This window comes from Salmo trutta, chromosome 25 (genome assembly GCF_901001165.1).
Source record: "Salmo trutta chromosome 25, fSalTru1.1, whole genome shotgun sequence".
Lineage (NCBI taxonomy): Eukaryota > Metazoa > Chordata > Actinopteri > Salmoniformes > Salmonidae > Salmo > Salmo trutta.
Window position 1 is genome coordinate 27,910,844 of NC_042981.1, and position 21,818 is coordinate 27,932,661.

A 21,818-nucleotide genomic window follows, 5' to 3' on the forward strand; every position below is an offset into this window, starting at 1 on the left:
ATTATTAGACCAAAGTTGAGGATGCAACAGTTCACCGGACACAAGACTGAATCCAAACATTACACTTGATTTTATGTGCATTTTACACTTATTATACTTTCCACCACATTTGTTGGTAACAAATTCTGGAAATACTCATTCAGTAACATAAGAATATTCCTAGGAAATGTGGGGTAGGAGCAACATAAAATGAAAACTGACAAGGGTTTGAGTGAGACGACTAACTTGTCTCCTATACGCACAAAAAGCTGGCAGAATGTTTGTTGTTGCCCAATTAGCTGGAGGGTTGGGGGCAACTTCTTGTCATGTGTTCAAGTTCAGAACGGCTGTCAGTCAAAACCCATACAGTGCTGTGAAGCGCAGAGCTTGAGCTCTGACATCATTTATAGCATGTTACTGTACAGCCACTGCATTCCAATAGCTGTTTATTAGTGACCAAATCTGAAATGTTCAACCAGTATGTGGGTACGAATGTGAAGGGCTATAAAAAATCTGTTGATGATAGATATATTTTGGGGAGGCAGGTAGCCTAGTGGTTAGAGCATTGGGCCAGTAACTGAAAGGTTGCTGGATCGAATCCCCGAGCTGACAATGACATATTTTTACCTTCTGCCCCTGAACAAGGCAGTTAACCCACTGTTCCCCAGTAAAAAAATATACCGGTACTTACAACAATTGAATGTCACATTGACAGCATAGGCCTGTCCTTTATGGAGCTGGCATGGTTGTTTAGGACAAGGGTGGATGTCCACAATCACAACCGTACCAACAGCAGAGGCTGGAGAGAATAGAAAACAGATTGCATTGTCACTATTCGTTATTCTAGTAATGGAACCAAGCCAAAGAGCCACACCTTGTAACATATGTTATTTTGGTAACCTTCCCTTATGGTAAATGAAAACAGCCTTGCAACAAATAGAGGCCACACATCACATGACAAGATGAGACCAAAACATTCAGTAAATGAAATAATTTGTCATCAAAATGCCAACACATAAATCAAAACGTACCACAATCTGCAAATTTCACAGGTTCTGCGCAAGTGAGAGCAATCGGGGAGAACAGATGGAAGCTAAGTGAAAATCCATAGCTGCAATCTGGACCTGAAAGCGGTTACATACAGTTGAAGCCAGAAGTTTACATACACTTAGGTTGGAGTCATTAAAACTAGTTTTTCAACCACTCCACAAATTTCATGTTAACGAACTATAGTTTTGGCAAGTCAGTTAGGACATCTACTTTGTGCATGACACAAGTAATTTTTCCAATAATTATTTACAGACAGATTATTTCATTTATAATTCACTGTATCACAATTCCAGTGGGTCAGAAGTTTACATACACTAAATTGACTGCCTTTAAACAGCTTGGAAAATTCCAGAAAATGTCATGGCTTTAGAAGCTTCTGTTAGGCTAATTGACATAATTTGAGTCAATTGGAGGTGTACCTGTGGATGTATTTCAAGGCCTACCTTCAAACTCAGTGCCTCTTTGCTTGACATCATGGGAAAATCAAAAGAAATCAGCCAAGAGACCTCAGGAAAAAAAGGTACCACATTCATCTGTACAAACAATAGTACGCAAGTATAAACACCATTCTGTCTCCTAGAGATGAACGTACTTTGGTGCGAAAAGTGAAAATAAATCCCAGAACAACAGCAAAGAACCTTTTGAAGATGATGGAGGAAACGGGTACAAAGTATCTATATCCACAGTAAGACGAGTCCTATATCGACATAACCTGGAAGGCCGCTCAGCAACGAAGCAGCCGCTGCTCCAAAATTCCCATAAAAAAGCCAGACTACGGTTTGCAACTGCACATGGGGACAAAGATTGTACTTTTTGGAGAAATGTCCTCTGGTCTGATGAAACAAAAATAGAACTGTTTGGCCATAATGACCATTGTTATGTTTGGAGGAAAAAGGGGGAGGCTTGCAAGCCGAAGAACACCATCCCAACCGTGAAGCACGGGGGTGGCAGCATCATGTTGTGGGGGTGCTTTGCTGCAGGAGGGACTGATGCACTTCACAAAATAGATAGCATCATGAGGAGGAAGATTATGTGGATATATTGAAGCAACATCTCAAGACATCAGTCAGGAAGTTAAAGCTTGGTCGCAAATGGGTCTTCCAAATGGACAATGACCCCAAGCATACTTCCAAAGTTGTGACAAAATGGCTTAAGGACAACAAAGTCAGGGTATTGGAGTGGCCATCACAAAGCCCTGACCTCAAACCTATAGAACATTTGTGGGCAGAACTGAAAAAGTGTGTGCGTGCAAGGAGGCCTACAAACCTGACTCAGTTACACCAGCTCTGTCAGGAGGAATGGGCCAAAATTCACCCAACTTATTGTGGGAAGCTTGTGGAAGGCTACCCGAAACTTTTGACCCAAGTTAAACAATTTAAAGGCAATGCTACCAAATACATCTTACACCCATAACACCGCTCTCTACAGGTGAAACTAGCTAAACTACAGTGAACTGGTTGCAAAGCTAAAACAAAACACAGAGAGCTGGAGAATATTGCCTCTTTCTATGATGGGGTGCATTAACGCCATGGAAATGGTTTCTCCCCCCAGGTTCCTTTATCTTTGCCAGAATCTCCCAATATTTCTTAAGACTTTGGACTGGACAATCTTGTCATTTGTCTAAGGTTACAAAAAACACCGTATTCGTAAAGCCCACTTGCAAAAGCCCAAGGAAAGTGGCGGCTTAGACCTACCCATCTTTAAGTATTATTACTGGGCTGCAAATGCCAGGGCATTACCTTACTGGCAACTGGGTTTCCCTGATAAGTTGGACACTGTTACCCCCTTGTGGCTAAATATGGAACTCAAGTCTGTCACAAACTCCTCTCTTCCAGGCTTGCTTTTCTCCAAAGCAGAGTTCCATATTCCATACAAACTGACAGGCAACAACTTTGCTTTGAGAAATTCTTTAAGGATTTTAAACCAGATTAAGCATGGTTGTAAGGTGCCTGATACCTCTGTATACACCCCTATATGCTTTCATCATTATTTTGTTCCATCTCGGTCTGATAAGGTGTTTCTTGAATGGAGGGAGAAGGGACTGGCCACAATTGAAGACTTCTACATAGATAAGCAATTAGTATCATTCATCCAATAAGAATAAATTCAATCTCTCCCATTCACATTTTTTCTGTTACTTACAAGTCAGACACTAAGGGGAAACATTTGTTTTATGATTTGTTACAGCGCCCTCCCAATTCAAAACACCTCATCTCACAGTTTGTCTCCTTTTCCTCCAACTACACAGAGGCCTCTACTAGCCATCGCAAGGAGACCTGGGGTAAAGAGTTAAATATTGAGATCTCAGATGATCTATGGGGAGAAGCCCTGTCAAGAATTCCCTCCTGTTCCATCAATGCCAGATATCAATTGATACAATACAAAGTCGTGCATAGACTTCATTACTCCAAAACCAAATGACATAGAATTTACCCCCAGGTCTCCCCACTGTGACAGGTGTAAAGCCTCAGAGGGTTCCTTAACGCATATGTTTTGGGTCTGCCCCATACTCAATAATTATTGGAGGAACATCTTTGATTGGGACTCAAAGGTATATGAGAGGGCCATTGACCCTGAAGCAGAACTCGCTCTCTTTGGCTGTTTATAGTCAGTTCTAAGACCGTCCTATGAGGAACAACAGGCTCTGATGTTTGGAATGGTGGCTGCTAAAAAAATGATCCTCACAGAATGGAAGTAACCCACCCCCGCTGCTTTAGTAGATGGCTATCAGAAATGATTAACACCATTAACTTGGAAAATATTTGTATTTTTAGGACCAACTCCTCCAGCAGATATCTCAAGGTTTGGGGTCTGTTTCTGGGCCGTCTGGACAGAGACTGACTGTGAAACTGACTAGGAACACTTACTGTTGTTGTGACTCATTGTTGCTCTATTCCTGTCCCATGTCTTGCCTAAGCAATACTAGCAGCTGTGTTTCTTTTTTATTAGTATTTTTTTCATGTGTGCTTTTGTTTTGTACAACATTGCAAAAGAAAATCCTTTAAAATAAAATATTACATTTAAAAAAAAGAATGATGGAGGCCACTATGTTCTTGGGTACCTTCAATGCTGTAGAAATTTTTTGGTACACTTCTCCAGATCTGCGCCTCGACACAATCCTATCTCTGAGTTCTACAGACAATTCCTTCGACCTTATGGCTTGGTTTTTGCCCTGACATGCACTGCCAACTGTGGGACCTTATATAGACAGGTGTGTGCCTTTCCAAATCCTGTCCAATCAATTGAATTTACCACTGGTGGATCCAATCAAGTTGTAGAAACATCTCAAGGATGATCAATGGAAACAGGATGCACCTGAGCTCAATTTCGAGTCTCATAGCAAAGGGTCCGAATACTTATTTACACAAGTTATTTCTGTTTTAAAAAATGTATACATTGTAAACATTTCTAAAAACCTGTTTTTACTTTGTCATTATTGGGCATTTTGTGTAGATTGATGAGCAACATTTTTTATTTAATCAATGTTAGAATAAGGCTGTAACTTAACAAAATGTGGAAAAAGTCAAGTGGTCTGAATACTTTCCAAAAACACTTAAGAAAGTATTCATACATACAAGTATTCATTTTGTTACGTTTTCAGCCTTATTCTAACATTGATGAGGATTTTTTCAATTTAAATCAATCTGTGTTACAGCCTGAATTCAAAATTGATTAAATAAATAAACGCCTATCTACACCCAATACCCCATAATGACAAAGTGAAAACATGTTTTTAGACATTTTTACAAATGTATTGAAAATAAGAATACAGAATTCTCTGGGATGCTGGCCTTCTAGGCAGAGTTCCTCTGTCCAGTCTCTGTTCTTTTGCCCATCTTAATCTTGGCTTTTTATTGGCCAGTCTGAGATATGGCTTTTTCTTTGCAACTCTGCCTAGAAGGCCAGCATCCCGGAGTCGCCTCTTAAATTTTGACGTTGAGACTATTTAATGAAGCTGCCAGTTGAGGACTTGTGAGGCATCTGTTTCTTAAACTAGACACTAATGTACTTGTCCTCCTGCTCAGTTGTGCACCAGGGCCTCCCACTCCTCTTTCTATTCTGGTTAGAGCCAGTTTGTGCTCTTCTGTGAAGGGAGTAGTACACAGCGTTGTACGAGATCTTCAGTTTCTTGGCAATTTCTCGCATGGAATAGCCTTCATTTCTCAGAACAAGAAAAGACTGACGAGTTTCAGAAGAAAGTTCTTTGTTTCTGGCCATTTTGAGCCTGTAATCGAACCCACAAATGCTGATGCTCCAGATACTCAACTAGTCTAAAGAAAGCCAGTTTTATTGCTTCTTTAATTAGAACAACAGTTTTCAGCTGTGCTAACATAATTGTAAAAGGGTTTTCTAATGATCAATTAGCCTTTTAAAATGATAAACTCCACACGGGCACTCCGCAGAATAGGTATTCCCTAACAGAAATATGCTAATAAATGCTAGAACGCGACAATAGGATCTCACTAGCTCGTTCTTGGCTCTGCCCACCTCCTTGCTTGTTCTGCCCACGATGATTCATTTTCTCCCATTAGAAACGAGAGCCTCTGGTCTATCTTGGGTTACTTATAAAACATCTTTGCTTCAGGTGCAGGCCCACAGACACTCCTTGTCACAGGAAAATGTCGCGAATCTACAAGGTCCGCTGACTGGCGTTGAAAGTAACGAATCAGATATTTTATATATTGCACGGTAGGCGTTTCTTATGACGTTGTGACCAATCGTTTTCCGTCTCTTGATCTGACGCCTCAGTTTCTCCATGTTGGGGGTGGGCTTTCTAGCTACAGTGTTATGGAAGATGTCATTCGTACTTCGAGGAGCTATGTTGAGTGCGACAAAGACAAGAGCATGGACCCTTGCTAGGTATACAATAAGCAATTCTATGGGTATTGAAATATAAGGGAATTGTTTATGAAGGCATATAAACAACTTAAATCTGTCCATTCCGCTCTCTTAACATTACAGCATTGGTTATCATTTTGGGTCAGTCAAGCTTTCGTCATCTAGCTACGTAAAAGTTTGATTGCTGTTAATTAAACATTGTCCTACCATCTAGTCAGACAAATACTTTGGACTTAGTCAACGTTGTGTGTCTTGATCTAGCTACACATGGGTCTAGCCAGCATGACCCCAAGGCTGGACCGATCCCTATAGGCTTTGGGACACTGGTTGGACTACCAGAGTTGTGCATCGTTCTGGTGGGTGGCGATGGAAAAAATAACCTTACCACAATACTAACCAACAGACTCACGATGTTGTGTTCCAAAGCTAATGCCTCGATCACACCGATAGTGTCGTAGCATTTTGGTACTCCGGAAATACATGAATTTCCAATGGAACGCTGCGTTTGCCTCGCAAGAGCAGTTGCAGTGTGTTCTGTGGTGCCTATGTTGGATTTATCCAACGTATGTGTAGACGGCTTGACATAAATGGTAGCAGAAGGTGAATGTTGAACTTCTGATGATGCTGCTTACTATTTTGCGACATATCTCTATTGGTGTGATCAAGGGGTAACGCCTCGATCCCACTGACAGTGTTCTCACATTTTGGTACACCAGAAGTACATTACTTTCCAATAGAATGCTGTGTTTGCCGTGTTGTATTGCGTTCTATGTGGTACCTACATTGGATTTATCAACATATGCGTCAAACTGTAAGCTAGAATTTTGCACAGACGCCCTTTTTTAAATAATTTTTTAAACTAGGCAAGTCAGTTAAGAACATGTTCTTATTTACAATGACAGCCTACCAGGGAACAGTGGGTTAACTGCCTTGTTCAGGTGAAGAACGACAGATTTTTACCTTGTTAGCTCGGGCATTTGATCCAGCAACCTTCCAGTTACTGGCCCACCGATATAACCACTAGGATACCTGCCACCCCTTCCCTGCAGCGAACGCCTCGATCACACCGATTAGCGTCTTTGTGAAAAATGGTATGCAGCATCATCTGGATATGTGTGCAACAAAAGTTAAACATTCACCTTCTGCTACCATTTCTGTCAAGCATACAGTTTGACGCATAAGCGTTCCATTGGAAATGAATGTACTTCTGGTGTACCAAAATGCCATGACACTATCGGTGTGAACGAGGCATAAGTAGTAGTAACTAGTAGACTGCACTGCTGTCCGTGTAACGTTAGGCCTTATATGTCAGTAGTATAGGCATAGAGTTGCATTCATTTGTACTTAGTTGGTCAGCATTAACTAGTTGATTCGTTTTTATTTGGATTAAGAAATTGTAACTAACTACACTATATATACAAAAGTATGTGGACACCCTTTCAAATGAGTGGATTTGTCTATTTCAGCCACACCTGTTGCTGACAGGTTTATAAGATTGAGCACATAGCCATGCAGTCTCCATAGACCGATATTGGCAGTAGAATGGCCTTACTAAAGAGCTCAGTGACCTTCAACATGGCACCGTCATAGAATGCCACCTTTCCAACAAGTCAGTTTGTAAAAATGTTGCCCTGCTAGAGCTGCCCTGGTCAACTGTAAGTGCTGTTATTCTGAAGTGGAAACGTCTAAGAGTAACAATAGGAGCAACAACAACAGAGCAGCGAAGTGGTAGGCCACACAAGCTCACAGAATGGGAACCCCGAGTGCTGTCCTCAGCACAAGAACTGTTTGCCGGGAGCTTCATGAAATGAGCAGCCATGGAAGCGTCGGCTGGAGTGGTGTAAAGCTCACCGCAATTGGACTATGGAGCAGTGGAAACACGTTCTCTGGAGTGATGAATCACGCTTCACCATCTGGCAGTCCAATGGACGAATCTGGGTTTGGCTTATACCAGGAGGACGCCCCCTGCCCGAATGGATAATGCCAACTGTAAAGTTTGGTGGAAGAGGAATAATGGTGTCAGGCTGTTTTTCATGATTTGGGCAAGGCCCCTTAGTTCCAGTGAAGGGAAATACTAACACTACAGCATACAGTGACATTCTAGATGATTCTGTGCTTCCAACTTTGTGGAAACAGTTTGGGGAAGGCCCTTTCCTGTCTCAGAATGACAATGCCCCCGTGCATAAAGCAAGGTCCATACAGAAATGGTTTGTCGAGATCGGTGTGGAAGAACTTGACTGGCCTGCACAGAGCCCTGACCGCAACCCCGCCAAACACCTTTGGGATGAATTGGAACCCTGACTGCGAGCTAACATCAGTGCCCGACCTCACTAATGCTCTTGTAACTGAATGGACGCAAGTCCCTGCAGCGATGTTCCAACGTCTAGTGGAAAGCCTTCCCAGAAGAGTGGAGGCTGTTATAGCAGCAAAGGGGGGACCAACTCCATATTAATGCCCATGATTTTAGAATGAGATGTTTGACGAGCAGGTGTCCACATACCTTTGGTCATGTGGTGTATATTCAAACTGAGTGACGTGTATGTCTTGAGCATCTTCGGTACTCTGATTTGACTGAATAATTGTATTTATTTTAGGGCCTCTGCTCCCCTTGTCACCAATGTGGGCCAACCAATATTACTGATATGTCCCCAAAGGTCACAACCCCTCTACACAGATTTCTCTCGGTTAAGCAGCACATCAGCCGAAGAGGAACCAGCAGAGTCCAGTCCAGTTGAAGAGAAAGTATACCTCAGTGCATCATGTGTTAAGGTTAGGGCAATTATTCACTCAAATTGCTTACACGTCATGTACAGTACATAATGTAACTTCTCATTTGAAATAATTCCCATATGTGTGGGCTGTAAAGCTCTACTGTTTTTCTTTGAGCGCTCACTTTCACCAACACTGTTGTGGATGATCAAGTGATACAAGGACACTCCACAATGTCAAGGACTGACGTAATTACCCTTTTCTCTGTGTGTTCAGAGGCTAGGAGAGATCATGGGTAAGGGAGAGTACCTGAGAATACAGGTGGAAGGGGGAGGCTGCTCTGGGTTCCAGTACAAGTTTATCGTTGACAGTACTAGGAACGAGGATGACAGGTAATTGTCATTGATTGATTGTCTCTCTGTAATCATTCAAGAAGAACTCATTATGAATCAACTATTTAATGTGTTGAATGGCATGCAGCAGTAACACAATTGTTTGTGCTAACACAATCATATCAAATTTTATTGGTCACATACACATGGTTAGCAGATGTTATTGCGAGTGTAGCGAAATGCTTGTGCTTCTAGTTCCGACAGTGCAGCAATAACTAACATGTAATCTAATAATTCCACAACAACTACCTGATACACACAAATCTAAGTAAAGGAATGGAATAAGAATATATACATATATGGATGGGCAATGACAAAGTGGCATAGGCAAGATGCAATAGATGGTATAAAATACAGTATATACATATGAGTGATGCAAGGTATGTAAACATCAGTATTAAAGTAGAATTATTAAAGTGGTTAGTGATCCATTTATTAAAGTGGCCAATGATTTCAAGTCTGTATGTAGGCAGCAACCTCTCTGTGTTAGTGATGGCTGTTTAACAGTCTGATGGCCTTGAGATAGAAGCTGTTTTTCAGTCTCTCGGTCCCAGCTTTGATGCACCTGTACTGACCTTGCCTTCTGGATGTTAGTGTGGTGAACAGGCAGGGGCTTGGGGGGTTGTTGTCCTTGATCTTTTTGCCATTCCTGTGATGTCGGGTGCTGTAGGTGTCCTGGAAGGAAGGTAGTTTGCCCCCGGTGATGCGTTGTGCAGACTGCACTACCCTCTGGAGAGCCTTGCGGTTGTGGGCGGTGCAGTTGCCGTACCAGGCGGTGATACAGCCTGACAGGATGCTCTCAATTGTGCATCTGTAAATGTTTGTGAGGGTTTTAGGTGACAAGACAAATTTCTTCAGCGTCCTGAGGTTGAAGATGCGCTGTTGCGCTTTCTTCACCACACTGTCTGTGGGTTTGTATAAACATTACACTGTGTTACGTGCAATCTCTGTCCTCAATCCCTTCGAATGCCCCTTTTTTAATCCATTCTAAACTCTTTCCACTGCACCCCATTTTTTTTTCTCAGGATGTTTGAGCAGGGAGGGGTGGGGATCATTGTGGACCAAGATAGCCTGGAGTTTGTGAAAGGCTCGACACTGGACTATACTCAGGAGCTGATCCGCTCCTCCTTCCAGATGCTGAAGAACCCCCAGGCAGACCACGGCTGCTCCTGCGGAATCTCCTTCTCAGTCAAGTTATGAGTCTCGGCCTGAGGCTTTCAGCTCTCAAACCCTCATCCCCTACATCCCTCACTAAGTCATAAAATGATATATTCGGAGACCGTGTTCTCATGGTTGCATAAGTTATTACACAATTCAGACGATCCTTGTAGCAACTAAAAACATTGACAGACTGGTGTATCTTTAGGTAAAGTATGCTTGGTTACATATTAAACTAAGTGGATGAGAATCTGAGATTTTCTTGGATGCAAATAGATGGATTGGTTTTCAAGTGTTAAATTTCACTACAATATAAAAAACTGTTGTCTTATTGATTCATTATACATTTATACTAAATGAAGACTATGCTTTGGAGTGGTTGGAATGTGCAAGAGTGTATCCCGTACCTAGATGTGTTTGTATATATAAAGAATGGGTCATATCTCTAACAATAAAATGTGTTAAAAGGATGTTACATGGCTTTTTTTATTTGGGATCAAATTGATGCTGGTGTATGTAAACTGGTCATAGAGTACCACAGTATGAGTCATAATACCCATAAAACCTAGCGGTCAAACAGGGAAATGGTTCCAATTGTTTTTCCACCGTTCATTTTTCCCATAGGAGATTTTAGAAACACTTAAAATAAGGGCTGTGTTTCATGTAGGCTTACCCTCGCATGACGTTTTGATAACTGTAAATCCCACTAGGACAAGGCGATTTATCAATATATTTGCCTGGATTAACCCCGCATAAATGAAATGCAAATTAGCTGCTAATGTGGCTATCATAAAGAACTACACATGCCATGATGATCTGGACGAAACTGCCGAATCGAGGCAAAGGTAAGAATCTCTGTATTAACTATCTAATGTTAGTTAGATGTAATAATTAATAAATTGGCAAAATGTCTTTAAATTGACAATTATGTGAACTATCTTGTGCTAGTTTTAAATTGACACAATACCTGTTAGCAAAAGTGTCAGCTAGAGATGACGTGCAGGACCTTGCAGGTATTTGTAGTTTTGCATGATGCAAATGATATTCACACCAGCTACTGACAGATTTTCTGATCCACACCCTACCTTTTTTTTAAGGTATCTGTGCCCAACAGCTTCATATCTGTATTCCTAGTCATGTGAAATCCATAGATTAGGGCCTAATGAATTAATTTGAATTGACTGATTTCCTTATATGAACTATAACTCAGTAAAATCTTTGAAATTGTTGCATGTTGTATTTATGTTTAGTGTATTTACCCATTGAATTGGGAGCTTTCTGATTATGTCATGATGATTGAGTAGCTAGGAAGTGTGGTCAGTCAATCACAGATAGGTCTATCAATCAGCACTTGGTAACTACAGTACAGGAGTTCAAGTTCTCCATCACTGCGACGGATTTCCATCATATGGATTTGTTTATAAATGTTTTAAATGTTTTTATATAAAAAAATATTAAAAAGGAGGAATTGGTCAAACTCACAGTTTAATACATGTACAAAATGATCATCTTTCCCTAAAATCATGATGGTCATGACTTTTTACATGAAAGGGGAGGTTAACTTGGCCCCTCAAACAATCCATTTGAGATCGACAGTTTCAGTCATGGAGTTTTGTTGTTGTTGCTTTAACCCCTGCAACTACCATTAGGGCATTACCATTTTAAATACTCTTCTCTTTCGCAACATCAACATGTTTGTGAATGATAAGGGAATTATTTGTTCTGAACAGGCTATCATCTCAACAGTTTATTATTAGCTCACCAAACCGTCAAATTTACATAGCTTAGATCACTGGCTGTATGCAAATAGTTACTGGATTGATATACATTTTTGGTTGAGTTAGTACCCTCTGCCTGATAAAGAACTTGTGTTGTCTATATATTTTCTTTATTAAAATGTGATTTAAGAAACATTTCACAAAAAATATACAAAATAATATTTACAAACTATATTTACATTGATGTAATGTAAATCAAATATGAAGTAAACATGTCATCTCTTTAACAACAATTAAAACGAGGGAAAATATTCTGCACATTTCATATTTTCAATTTACTCAGTTATATCATATCTGGTTACAAGAAACATACACCTATATCCTTGTAAAAATAGCCACTCACTTTTAAACATACAGTGCCTACAGAAAGTATTCATACCCCTTGACTTATTCCACATTTTGTTGTTACAGCCTGAATTCAAAATGTATTACATTTATTATTTTCTCACCCATCTACACATAATGACAATGTGAAAACATGTTTTTAAATGTATTGAAAATAAGATACAGGAATATCTAATTGACATAAGTATTCACACCCCTGAGTCAATACTTTGTAGAAGCACCTTTGGTGGCGATTATATTTTTGAGTCTTTGGTACGTCTGTATCAGCTTTGCACATCTAGATTTGGGGATTTTCTCCCATTCTTCTCTGCAGATTTTCTCAAGCTCTTAAATTAGATGGGGAGCGGCAGTGAACAGCAATCTTCAAGTCTTTCCACAGATTTTCAATGGGATTCAAGTGTGGGTTTTGACTATGCCACTCAAGGACTTTCACATTCTTGTTCTGAAGCCATTCCAGCATTGCTTTGGCTGTATGCTTGAGGTCATTGTCCTGTTGGAACATACATCTTTGCCTCAGTCTAAGGTTGTTCGCACTCTGAAGCAGGTTCTCATCAAGAATTTGCCTGCATTTGGCTCCATTCATTGTTCCCTCTATCCTTACCAGTCTCCCAGTCTCTGCTGCTGAAAAGCATCCCCATAGCACGATGCTGCCACCACTGTTCTTCACGGTAGGGATGGTGTTAGACAGGTGATGAGCTGTGCCTGGTTTTCTCCAGACATAGTGCTTTGCATTCAGGCCTTAGAGTTACATTTTTGTATCATCAGACCACATAATATTTTGCCTTTTGCTCTCAGAGTCTTTCACATGCCTCTTTGCAAACTCCAGGCGTGCGGTCATGTGCCTTTTTTTGGCTTCCATCTGGCCACTCCCATAAAGCCCAGATTGGTGAAGCGCTGTAGAGACTGTTGTCCTTCTGATGGGTTCTCCCATCTCAGCCAAGGAACTCTGTAGTTCTGTCAGATTGATCATTGGGTTCTTGGTCAAATCAAATCAAAGTTTATTTGTCACGTGCGCTGAATACAACAGGTGTAGACCTTACAGTGAAATGCTTACTTGTAAGTGCAAGCTCTAACCAACAGTAGAATTTAACAAAAAAAATAGGTTTAGGTTAACAATAGATAAGTAAAGAAATACAAAATAAAAAACAGTAAAATGACAGTGAAAATAACAGTAGCGAGGCTATATACAGGTGGTACCAGTACAGAGTCAATGTGCGGGGGCACCGGTTAGTCAGGCTAATTGAGGTAATATGCACATGTAGGTATAGTTAAAGTGACTATGCATAGATGATCAACAGGGAGTAGCAGCAGAGTAAAAGAAGGGGGTGGCGGGACACAATGTAAATAGTCCGTGTAGCCAATGTGCGGGGGCACCGGTTAGTCGGGCTAATTAAGGTAATTAATATGTACGTGAATGTATAGTTAAAGTGACTATGCATAGATGATAAACAGAGAGTAGCAGCAGCGTAAAAGAGGGGTTGGTGGGGTGGGGGGGTTAGCCATGTCATTACCTGTTCAGGAGTCTTATGGCTTTGGGGTAAAAGCTGTTGAGAAGCCTTTTGGTCCTAGAGTTGGTGCTCCGGTACCGCTTGCCATGCGGTAGCAGAAAGAACAGTGTATGACTGGGGTCTTTGAACATTTTTAGGGCCTTCCTCTGACACCGCCTGGTATAGAGGTCCTGGATGGCAGACAGCTTAGCCCCAGTGATGTACTGGGCCGTACGCACTACCCTCTGTAGTGCCTTGCGGTCAGAGGCCGAGCAGTTGCCGTACCAGGCAGTGACGCAACCAGTCAGGATGCTCTCAATGTTGCAGCTGTATACATTTTTGAGGATCTGAGGACCCATAACAAATCTTTTCAGTCTCCTGAGGGGGAATAGGTTTTGTCGTGCCCTCTTCACGACTGTCTTGATATGTTTCACGACTGTCTTGTTGGTGATGTGGACACCAAGGAACTTGAAGCTCTCAACCTGCTCCACTACAGCCCCGTCGATGAGAATGGGGGCGTGCTCGGTCCTCCTTTTCCTGTAGTCCACAATCATCTTTGTCTTGTTTACATTGAGGGATAGGTTGTTATTCTGGTATCACCCGGCCAGGTCTCTGGCCTCCTCTCTATAGGCTGTCTTGTCCTTGTCGGTAATCAGGCCTTCCACTGTTGTGTCGTCTGGAAACTTAATGATAGTTTTGGAGTCGTGCCTGGCCATGCAGTCGTGCGTGGACAGGGAGTACAGAAAGGACTGAACATGCACCCCTGAGGGGCTCCAGTGTTGAGGATCAGCGTGGCAGATGTGTTGCTACCTACCCTCACCACCTGGGGGCGGCCCATCAGGAAGTCCAGGATCCAGTTGCAGAGGGAGGTTTTTAGTCCCAGGATCCTTAGCTTAGTGATGAGCTTTGAGGCCAGTATGGTGTAGAACTCTGAGCTGTAGTCAATGAATAGCATTCTCACGTAGGTGTTCCTTTTGTCCAGGTGAGAAAGGGCAGTGTGGAGTGCAATAGAGATTGCATCATCTGTTTATCTGTTTGAGCGGTATGCAAATTGAAGTGGGTCTAGGGTTTCTGGGAAAATGGTGTTAATGTGAGCCATTACCAGCATTTCAAAGCACTTCATGGCTACGAATGTGAGTGCTACGGGTCGGTAGTCATTTGGGCAGGTTACCTTAGTGCTCTTGGGCACAGGTGGTCTGCTTGAAGCATGTTGGTATTACAGACTCAATCAGGGACATGTTAAAATGTCAGTGAAGACACCTGCCAGTTGGTCAGCACATGCCCGGAGCACACGTTCTGGTAATCCCTCTGGCCGTGCAGCCTTGTGAATGTTGACCTGTTTAAAGGTCTTACGTCGGCTACGGAGAGCGTGATCACACAGTCGTCCCGGAACAGCTGATGCTCTCGTGCATGCCTTAGTGTTGCTTGCCTCGAAGCGAGCATAGAAGTGATTTAGCTCGTCTGGTAGGCTTGTGTCACTGGGCAGCTCGCTTCCCTTTGTAGTTTGTAATAGTTTACAAGCCCTGCCACATCCGTTGAGCGTAGGAGCCGGTGTAGTACGATTCAATCTTAGTCCTGTATTGACGCTTTGCCTATTTGATGGTTCGTCGGAGGGCATAGCAGGATTTCTTATAAACTTCCAGGTTAGAGTCCCGCACCTTGAAAGCGGCAGCTCTAACCTTTAGCTCAGTGCGAATGTTGCCTGTAATCCATGGCTTCTGGTTGGGGTATGTACATACAGTCACTTTGGGGACGACGTCCTCAATGCACTTATTGATGAAGCCAATGACTGATGTGGTGTACTCCTCAATGCCATCGGAATGATCCCGGAACATATTCCAGTCTGTGCTAGCAAAACAGTCCTGTAGTTTAGCATCTGCTTCATCTGACCACTTTTTTATAGACCGAGTCACTGATGCTTCCTGCTTTAATTTTTTCTTGTAAGCAGGAATCAGGAGGATAGAATTATGGTCAGATTTGCCAAATGGAGAGCGAGAGAGGGCGAGGGAGAGCTTTGTATGCGTCTCTGTGTGTGGAGTAAAGGTGGTCTAGAGTTTTTTTCCCCTCTGGTTGCACATGTGACATGCTGGTAGAAATGAGGTAAAACTGATTTAAGTTTCCCTGCATTAAAGTCCCCGTCCCCTGGTCACCCCCATGACCAAGGTCCTTCTTGCCCGGTTGCTCAGTTTGGTCGGAAGGCAAGCTTTAGGAATAGTCTGGGTAGTTCCATATTTTTTCAATTTCCCAATGATGGAGACCACTGCACTCTTGGAAAGTTTCAACACCCTAGAAATGGTTTTATATCCTTCCCCAGATATATGCCTCATCACAATTCTATCTCAGTGCTCTACGGGCAGTTCCTTGGACTTTATGGTAGTTTCTGCTCTGACATGCTCTGTCAACTATGAGACCTTATATAGACATGTGTTTCTTTCCAAATCAGGTCCAAACAATGGAATTGGCCACAGGTGGAATCCAATCAAGTTGTAGTGACAGCTCAAACGAACGATCAAAGGAAATTGGATGCACCTGAGCTCAATTTGGAGTGTCATAGCAAAGGGGTGTGAATATTTATGTAAATGAGATATTACTGTATTACATTTTCAATACAATGCAAAAAAAACATGTTTTCACTGTCATTTGGGCTATTGTGTGTAGATGGGTGAGAAAAAAAACATTTAATCAATTTTGAATTCAGATTAATGAAACAAAATGTGGAATAAGTCAAGGGGTATGAATACTTTCTGAAGGCACTGTATATCAATATGTATGCTCTTAATAATCTAACATAGCAGCACACTGAAAAATGATCAAACGAAATATGCAACAGTGCATTGAAACATCCATTTTTAAGCCTTTTTCCTTTCCTGAGGAATTTGGTTGGACAGGGAATCAGGTATTGTCTTTCGATAAGCCATATACTCCCATTGCACACAAACCCTCAAACATGTTTACACACACATAATATGTTATGAAGGGTTACAGCACAACCTAAAAGATCGCTACAACATGGTCACACACTGCTGGGGGTTTGAGGTTCAACCAGTGGACAACACGGTCACATACACAAATCATTAGGGTAACACAGTGACCAGGTCGGGTGTACAGTGCATAGTATGCTTTGGCATGCTCACATCCAGATCGTTACTGTGGATGTTACATTCAGGAGGAAGGCCACAGGAGTTTAAATCATTGGTAAAAAATATTTAAAAAAATAAAAACTAGAATTAGTCAAAAAAAAAAAATCAGAAATGATATAAAACAAACATCAAACCATTCCAAAGCTCAGTCACTCAAGTAGATTAAGGCTAAGGTAGTTTGTTACACGTCTTTCAAAAATGGTATTTTCATCCGTCACATTTACTCGTACTAACGGGCAAAACTGCCATTTAGAACGTTGACACAGAAACACTCCACCAATCCACAATGTCCATCAAAATCATGTGCAGGTGATATGAAAGGAAGTTTTACAACTGTGATGTGATGTTTTGGAGGGATATTTTGCAACGGTAGTGACTCAATGTCCTCTACCTAGTGTTGAGGCAGTGAGTCATGTTTACTAGCTGCCAGGTGTGTTGTCTGTTTTGACATGCTTGCCCCACAGCGAAGCGGGTTCTTCTCTCTGAATAGCCATGCTGGGAAAAGCCCATGCAGCCCCCTGGACTGGACTCAGTGGTAGATGGATGATGTGTCACTCCAGTTATGTATCTCAGTGTGGGGCATGGACGCACCTCCAGACAAACAGGCTGCAAAACACACTTATTACTGTAACAGTTAGACAGCAGTCTAACACTAACCTACAGTATTTCATACACCCTTACAATGTTTATTTCATTGTTAATTGCTGCAATGAACCAAAAACACTACTAATGACAATGTTGTAAATTGAGACTTTCAGAGGAATATTATACTAATAGAGACGGGATTTCTACCTTCTATCGTCCCCGCCAGCACTAATGACGAAGCGATCCCCACTTGTGAAGCGAATATTAGTCAAGTGGGCTGAGTGGCCCAGAAAGCGTTTATGTTTGGCCTGCAGGGAACAAGAAGTGTGTTAGCAAAATGGCTACCCCAAAATACCGGTAGCTGAGCTAAATTTAGACTGAATTTAGAATAGATGCATACTGTAGGTTAGGTGGCAATGTTATTATGTCATCCTGGTCAATCACAGGCACAATAACATCACACAGACACATGAATGGTACACATTGAAACCAGGAACGTAAGCCCGGATCACATAAGTGGAAAAGCAAAATACATAACTCCTTTCAAATCAATGTCGAAAGCTACTATTTTATTTAAGTCAGTGAATAATGTAGACTACTGTACACCATGAAACAATTAATGAGTAATCGATTCAACACGTATTAGCCGTTAGAAAAAATGTGCAGTACTACATTTTTGTAAGTGACGTAAATAAATATATTTTATAACTGTAAATGTATACATTTCTACCATCTTGGATTCATAAGGTACAATTCAACCAGAATTTAATATTTACACAGAGACACAAATCAGCATCATAGAATACAGATTATACTTACAAACTTTTCTGGACATGGAAAGTCAAACAGCTTTACCATTCCAAAGTCATCGCCTGTGACAATGTTCAGGCCAGAGTGGGACACACAGGCACAGGTGACGTCTGCTTTGTCAGTGTTACGGGACCAGATCCCCACAACCTCGTCCCCCAGGACACTGACCAGACAGTGAAACATCACACGTTAGACAGGAAGTAACTCCAATGATCATGTGATGCTTTGACAGGCCTTTTTTAAATTTTGAATTTGCTCAACTACTTTGTCCTCTTTCCTCAGTCCTCTCTCGCCTCCTTATGAAAAAGGTCAAAGGTAATCGAGGAAAGGCGGCGAGGAGAAGGAACATGGACGAAAATGCATTTGTATTAAATGAGACTCTCCTCTCACACATCAACAGGCAAATGACGTTTACAGGGAAGGAATCCCAAAATAAATGTAAAGTGAGGATAAGTAGCATATCGGTTTTAAATGTAGCATCTTTTTCTCCTTTGAGAAAACAACAACTGCTTTAAAACGGGGTGTGGCAGATATCAAAACTCTTCCGCGAAGAACTCCGGTAGGATACACATGACTGTCCTCGATGAAAGGTGGCTATCGAGGAGGCGAGGACACTCTTCCGTTCGCCTGCTAACTAATTGGCACACTCTGACCACTTGACCAATTATCGGTTTCCAGGTCACAGAGGAGAGGAAGGAGGACAGACTTTTGCCCAAATGAAAAAAAGCCAGGGTGTAACCCCTGTGTCCTCAGTATGGATTATTTCATATGGCCACGTCAGTAGTGTGATTCCTATGGCCCTGACATAACAAACACTCACCTTGTCCATGTGGTCCAGGTTATCCTGTCTATGACTGCCTGCTCTGTGGCCTGCTTCCCAGACGGTACCTCATACACCAGCCGCTTGTAAGCACCAGTAGATATCTGTTTGGGTAATGGCAAATAATAATACAGTCTGAATATTGTGAGAGTTTCACATTGGAGAGTTAGTACACCTTTGCACAATCATAGATACACAGATATTGTGCCTACCTGAACATAGCAGCTGTCTGCAGAGAAGTCCATCTGCATGACAAAGCTGGGGATGTCCCTGCAGCAGTTAATGCGGTTGAGTTGGGGTCCAAGCGTTAGATTGTAGAAGTCAACCGCACTCTCACTGGAGCCCACTGCCAAGTAGCGTGAATCTGGACTGAACCTGAGGAAGAAAGATGTTCAGTTGAATGTGTCCTCTGACACTTGCTTCAACACAGAGAAGAATACTCAGTACACTTGGGACGGGTTTCCCCCATAATAAGCACTGGGTGATTTTGAGAGGGATCCCTCCCACCTGATATCTTGGATGGGGGAGCGGCGGTCCCTCTTCTTGCCCCAGATCTTGAGTGAGGTGACCAGCAGGATAATGAACTCTCCGTTCTTCATGCCGATGGCCACCATGTCCCCCTCAGGGCTGTAGGCCACCGTACGAGCTGGGTGGCCCAGGTTCACCTTGTTCAGCATCTTCTGTTACCCCCAAAAAGATTCAACACACAAGGTTCTTATAGTGCCTCACTCACAACACATGAGTAGAATCAAGTACAATACATCTGTAAGCTAACAGGACACACTGAGAGGCTCCTGACCTTCTCTGGGATGTCCCACAGCCTCACAGTGCCATCCTCTGCAGCAGACAGGAACACATCCCGAGTGGGATGGGTGCCCACACCCCAGATCGGTCCATCCATGTGGCCGTTCACCAGGATGTTGCACGCCGCGTTCTTCTCCCCCACCTCAATGATCTCAGCGTTCCTCGTTCCTACAAGGATTTTACCCTGCATCAGAAACAAGGGAAATGTGGATGAAAAATCCAGATGTGGACTTGATCCTTAACCAAAGCATGACCCATTACCCTATTCTTCATTCCTAGTGGATGGTGGAGAGCCTTACCTTTCCTCTGCATACGGAGCGCACACAGTCTATGATCTGTCCCGTCTCCAGGCGGAAGGCTCTGCAGCGCTTCAGCTCCTGGTCCCACAGCTTCAGAGCACCTCCTTCCTTTGACCTATAGGGGGCACCAAACACAACACGTTGTGACTACTGTAAACCATTCAGGTTTCTTACAAAAACATATTTAGGAATGAGAGTAAGAAAACGCATTAAATAGCAGACTTAGATGAATTAATCCAAATCAGTTTATTGAGTTCAGAGGGCTAACAGTAGTGGTAGCTGGTACAGTGAGGAGAGGAGCAGTACTCACGGTCTTTCCTTGCCTCCTGTAACGATGAGGCCATCTCTTAGTGTGGTGTACATGGTGAATACAGGCCCAGTGTGGGCCTTAGCCACTACTCTCACTAGAATGTGCTCCTTCCACACACACACATCCCCACTAATGGTACCTGTAAATGTCAAGTTATTCTGAAACAAAAAACAAAAACTGCACTAATCTAGTGATCTGAAAGAGCAGAGGATCATTGCACAGACAATCAAGCAGTACAAGAATCAATTACATTGCATGTTATCAGTTGTTATCCGTATTATCGTTGTTAACCATAGCCAAGTATATTCAATAGGCTTTTATATGCATGTAATTATTACTACATTTATCATATATGGTGTCTACACACCATTGTCATGCCTTTGAAATGAAAGGTAGGTTATATTCAAATGTTTTCAACATGAATTCAAGTCATTATGAAATAAATGAAATAAGTATAGTATGTCTTAACAATAAGCAAAATTTCAAATATTAATGCTGATTATACATATTCCGTAGGGGAAATTGCATATGCAGTAACTGTATTGTCTGATTGGGTATCATATGGCAATAGAGAGTGGAGAATAGACTTACAGCCCCAAATGCCACAGAGAGCATGGTCTGCATGCGGGCGTCCTCTATGTTACTCATCACGCCCTTCTTACTGAGCAGAGCCCGGCCCGCCAGCGTCCAGAACCTCACATGCTTGACACCCACAGACACAAACTGGGTGTCCGAGTCTGGACGGAACTCCGCCACAAAGATCCGCTGAATGTGGCCTGACCGACTGGCCACGTTGGCACCTTGAGAACAATGATTTATTAGAACAAGTTCTGTAGGTGATACATGGACCTGTATTCATTCCAGCTGGGCACTAACAGGTGCACCGTGATGAGGTAAATAGCCTTTACTGAGTTAGTGTTAGGTGTTTACCTTCTTGCCACTTCCAGATGGTGATGGTGTGTTCTGGGTCCAGACCCACAGAGAGCAGCAGCTTCCCAGTGGCACTGAAGCTGACCGAGCAGACCCCCCGGGAGTGGAAACAGCGCAGGACAGACAGCGTCTGCTTGTTCATGGCGTCCCACACGTGAATGGAGGGCGACGTGGCTGAAGGAGGGAACAAGACAATTGTAGATTCAAGCTTCATGTATGCTGGCTGAGAAGAGTACAGAATCTTTTGGCCCAAACTAAATCCACAAATTAAATTCAAGTGATTGTGACTTTTTGATAAAAAATAGTTGATAATGGATATTAAATATCAATGGTGCATTCATATAAAAATGTGCCTTGAATAAAGTAGCCTACTAATAATGTAA

General features: G+C 42.3%; 2 protein-coding genes across 5 annotated transcripts in view; one reads left to right on the forward strand and one right to left on the reverse strand.

Moving 5' to 3' along the window:
* The first annotated feature begins 5,768 nt into the window (after positions 1 to 5,768).
* Positions 5,769 to 10,597, forward strand: LOC115162318 (iron-sulfur cluster assembly 2 homolog, mitochondrial). Of its 2 annotated transcripts, none has more exons than XM_029713503.1 (4): positions 5,769 to 5,889; positions 8,523 to 8,637; positions 8,854 to 8,969; positions 9,995 to 10,597. In XM_029713503.1, exons 1-4 carry the CDS (start codon positions 5,786 to 5,788, stop codon positions 10,167 to 10,169), a joined length of 510 nt encoding a protein of 169 aa, XP_029569363.1. In that variant the 5' UTR covers positions 5,769 to 5,785; the 3' UTR covers positions 10,170 to 10,597. The 2 variants fall into 2 exon arrangements, with proteins under 2 accessions (XP_029569363.1, XP_029569362.1); XM_029713502.1 differs by having other exon boundaries at positions 5,774 to 5,889; positions 8,463 to 8,637.
* Positions 10,598 to 16,477: 5,880 nt separating this feature from the next.
* Positions 16,478 to 21,818, reverse strand: part of LOC115162319 (echinoderm microtubule-associated protein-like 5) — a 55,782-nt gene continuing 50,441 nt past the window's right edge. For 2 of the 3 annotated variants that reach the window (XM_029713506.1, XM_029713505.1), the window contains 11 exons: positions 21,436 to 21,609; positions 21,097 to 21,305; positions 20,506 to 20,663; positions 20,196 to 20,310; positions 19,892 to 20,080; positions 19,600 to 19,772; positions 19,305 to 19,467; positions 19,093 to 19,196; positions 18,282 to 18,435; positions 17,670 to 17,770; positions 17,353 to 17,483 (listed from right to left, as the gene is read on the reverse strand). In XM_029713506.1, the coding sequence (XP_029569366.1) occupies positions 17,447 to 17,483; positions 17,670 to 17,770; positions 18,282 to 18,435; positions 19,093 to 19,196; positions 19,305 to 19,467; positions 19,600 to 19,772; positions 19,892 to 20,080; positions 20,196 to 20,310; positions 20,506 to 20,663; positions 21,097 to 21,305; positions 21,436 to 21,609 (1,577 nt within the window). In that variant the 3' untranslated portion in view covers positions 17,353 to 17,446. Of the gene's footprint in view, positions 17,484 to 17,669; positions 17,771 to 18,281; positions 18,436 to 19,092; positions 19,197 to 19,304; positions 19,468 to 19,599; positions 19,773 to 19,891; positions 20,081 to 20,195; positions 20,311 to 20,505; positions 20,664 to 21,096; positions 21,306 to 21,435; positions 21,610 to 21,818 lie in introns of all 3 variants that reach the window. The other variant, XM_029713504.1, reaches the window with a different exon arrangement.

Coding starts and splice junctions, on each gene's coding strand:
- LOC115162318 (XM_029713502.1), top strand. CDS start 5,786: ATGTTGGGGGTGGGCTTTCTAGCTACAGTGTTATGGAAGATGTCATTC. Junction 5,890..8,462: donor AGAGCATGGACCCTTGCTAG/GTATACAATAAG, acceptor TATTTATTTTAG/GGCCTCTGCTCCCCTTGTCA. Junction 8,970..9,994: donor ACTAGGAACGAGGATGACAG/GTAATTGTCATT, acceptor TTTTTTTCTCAG/GATGTTTGAGCAGGGAGGGG.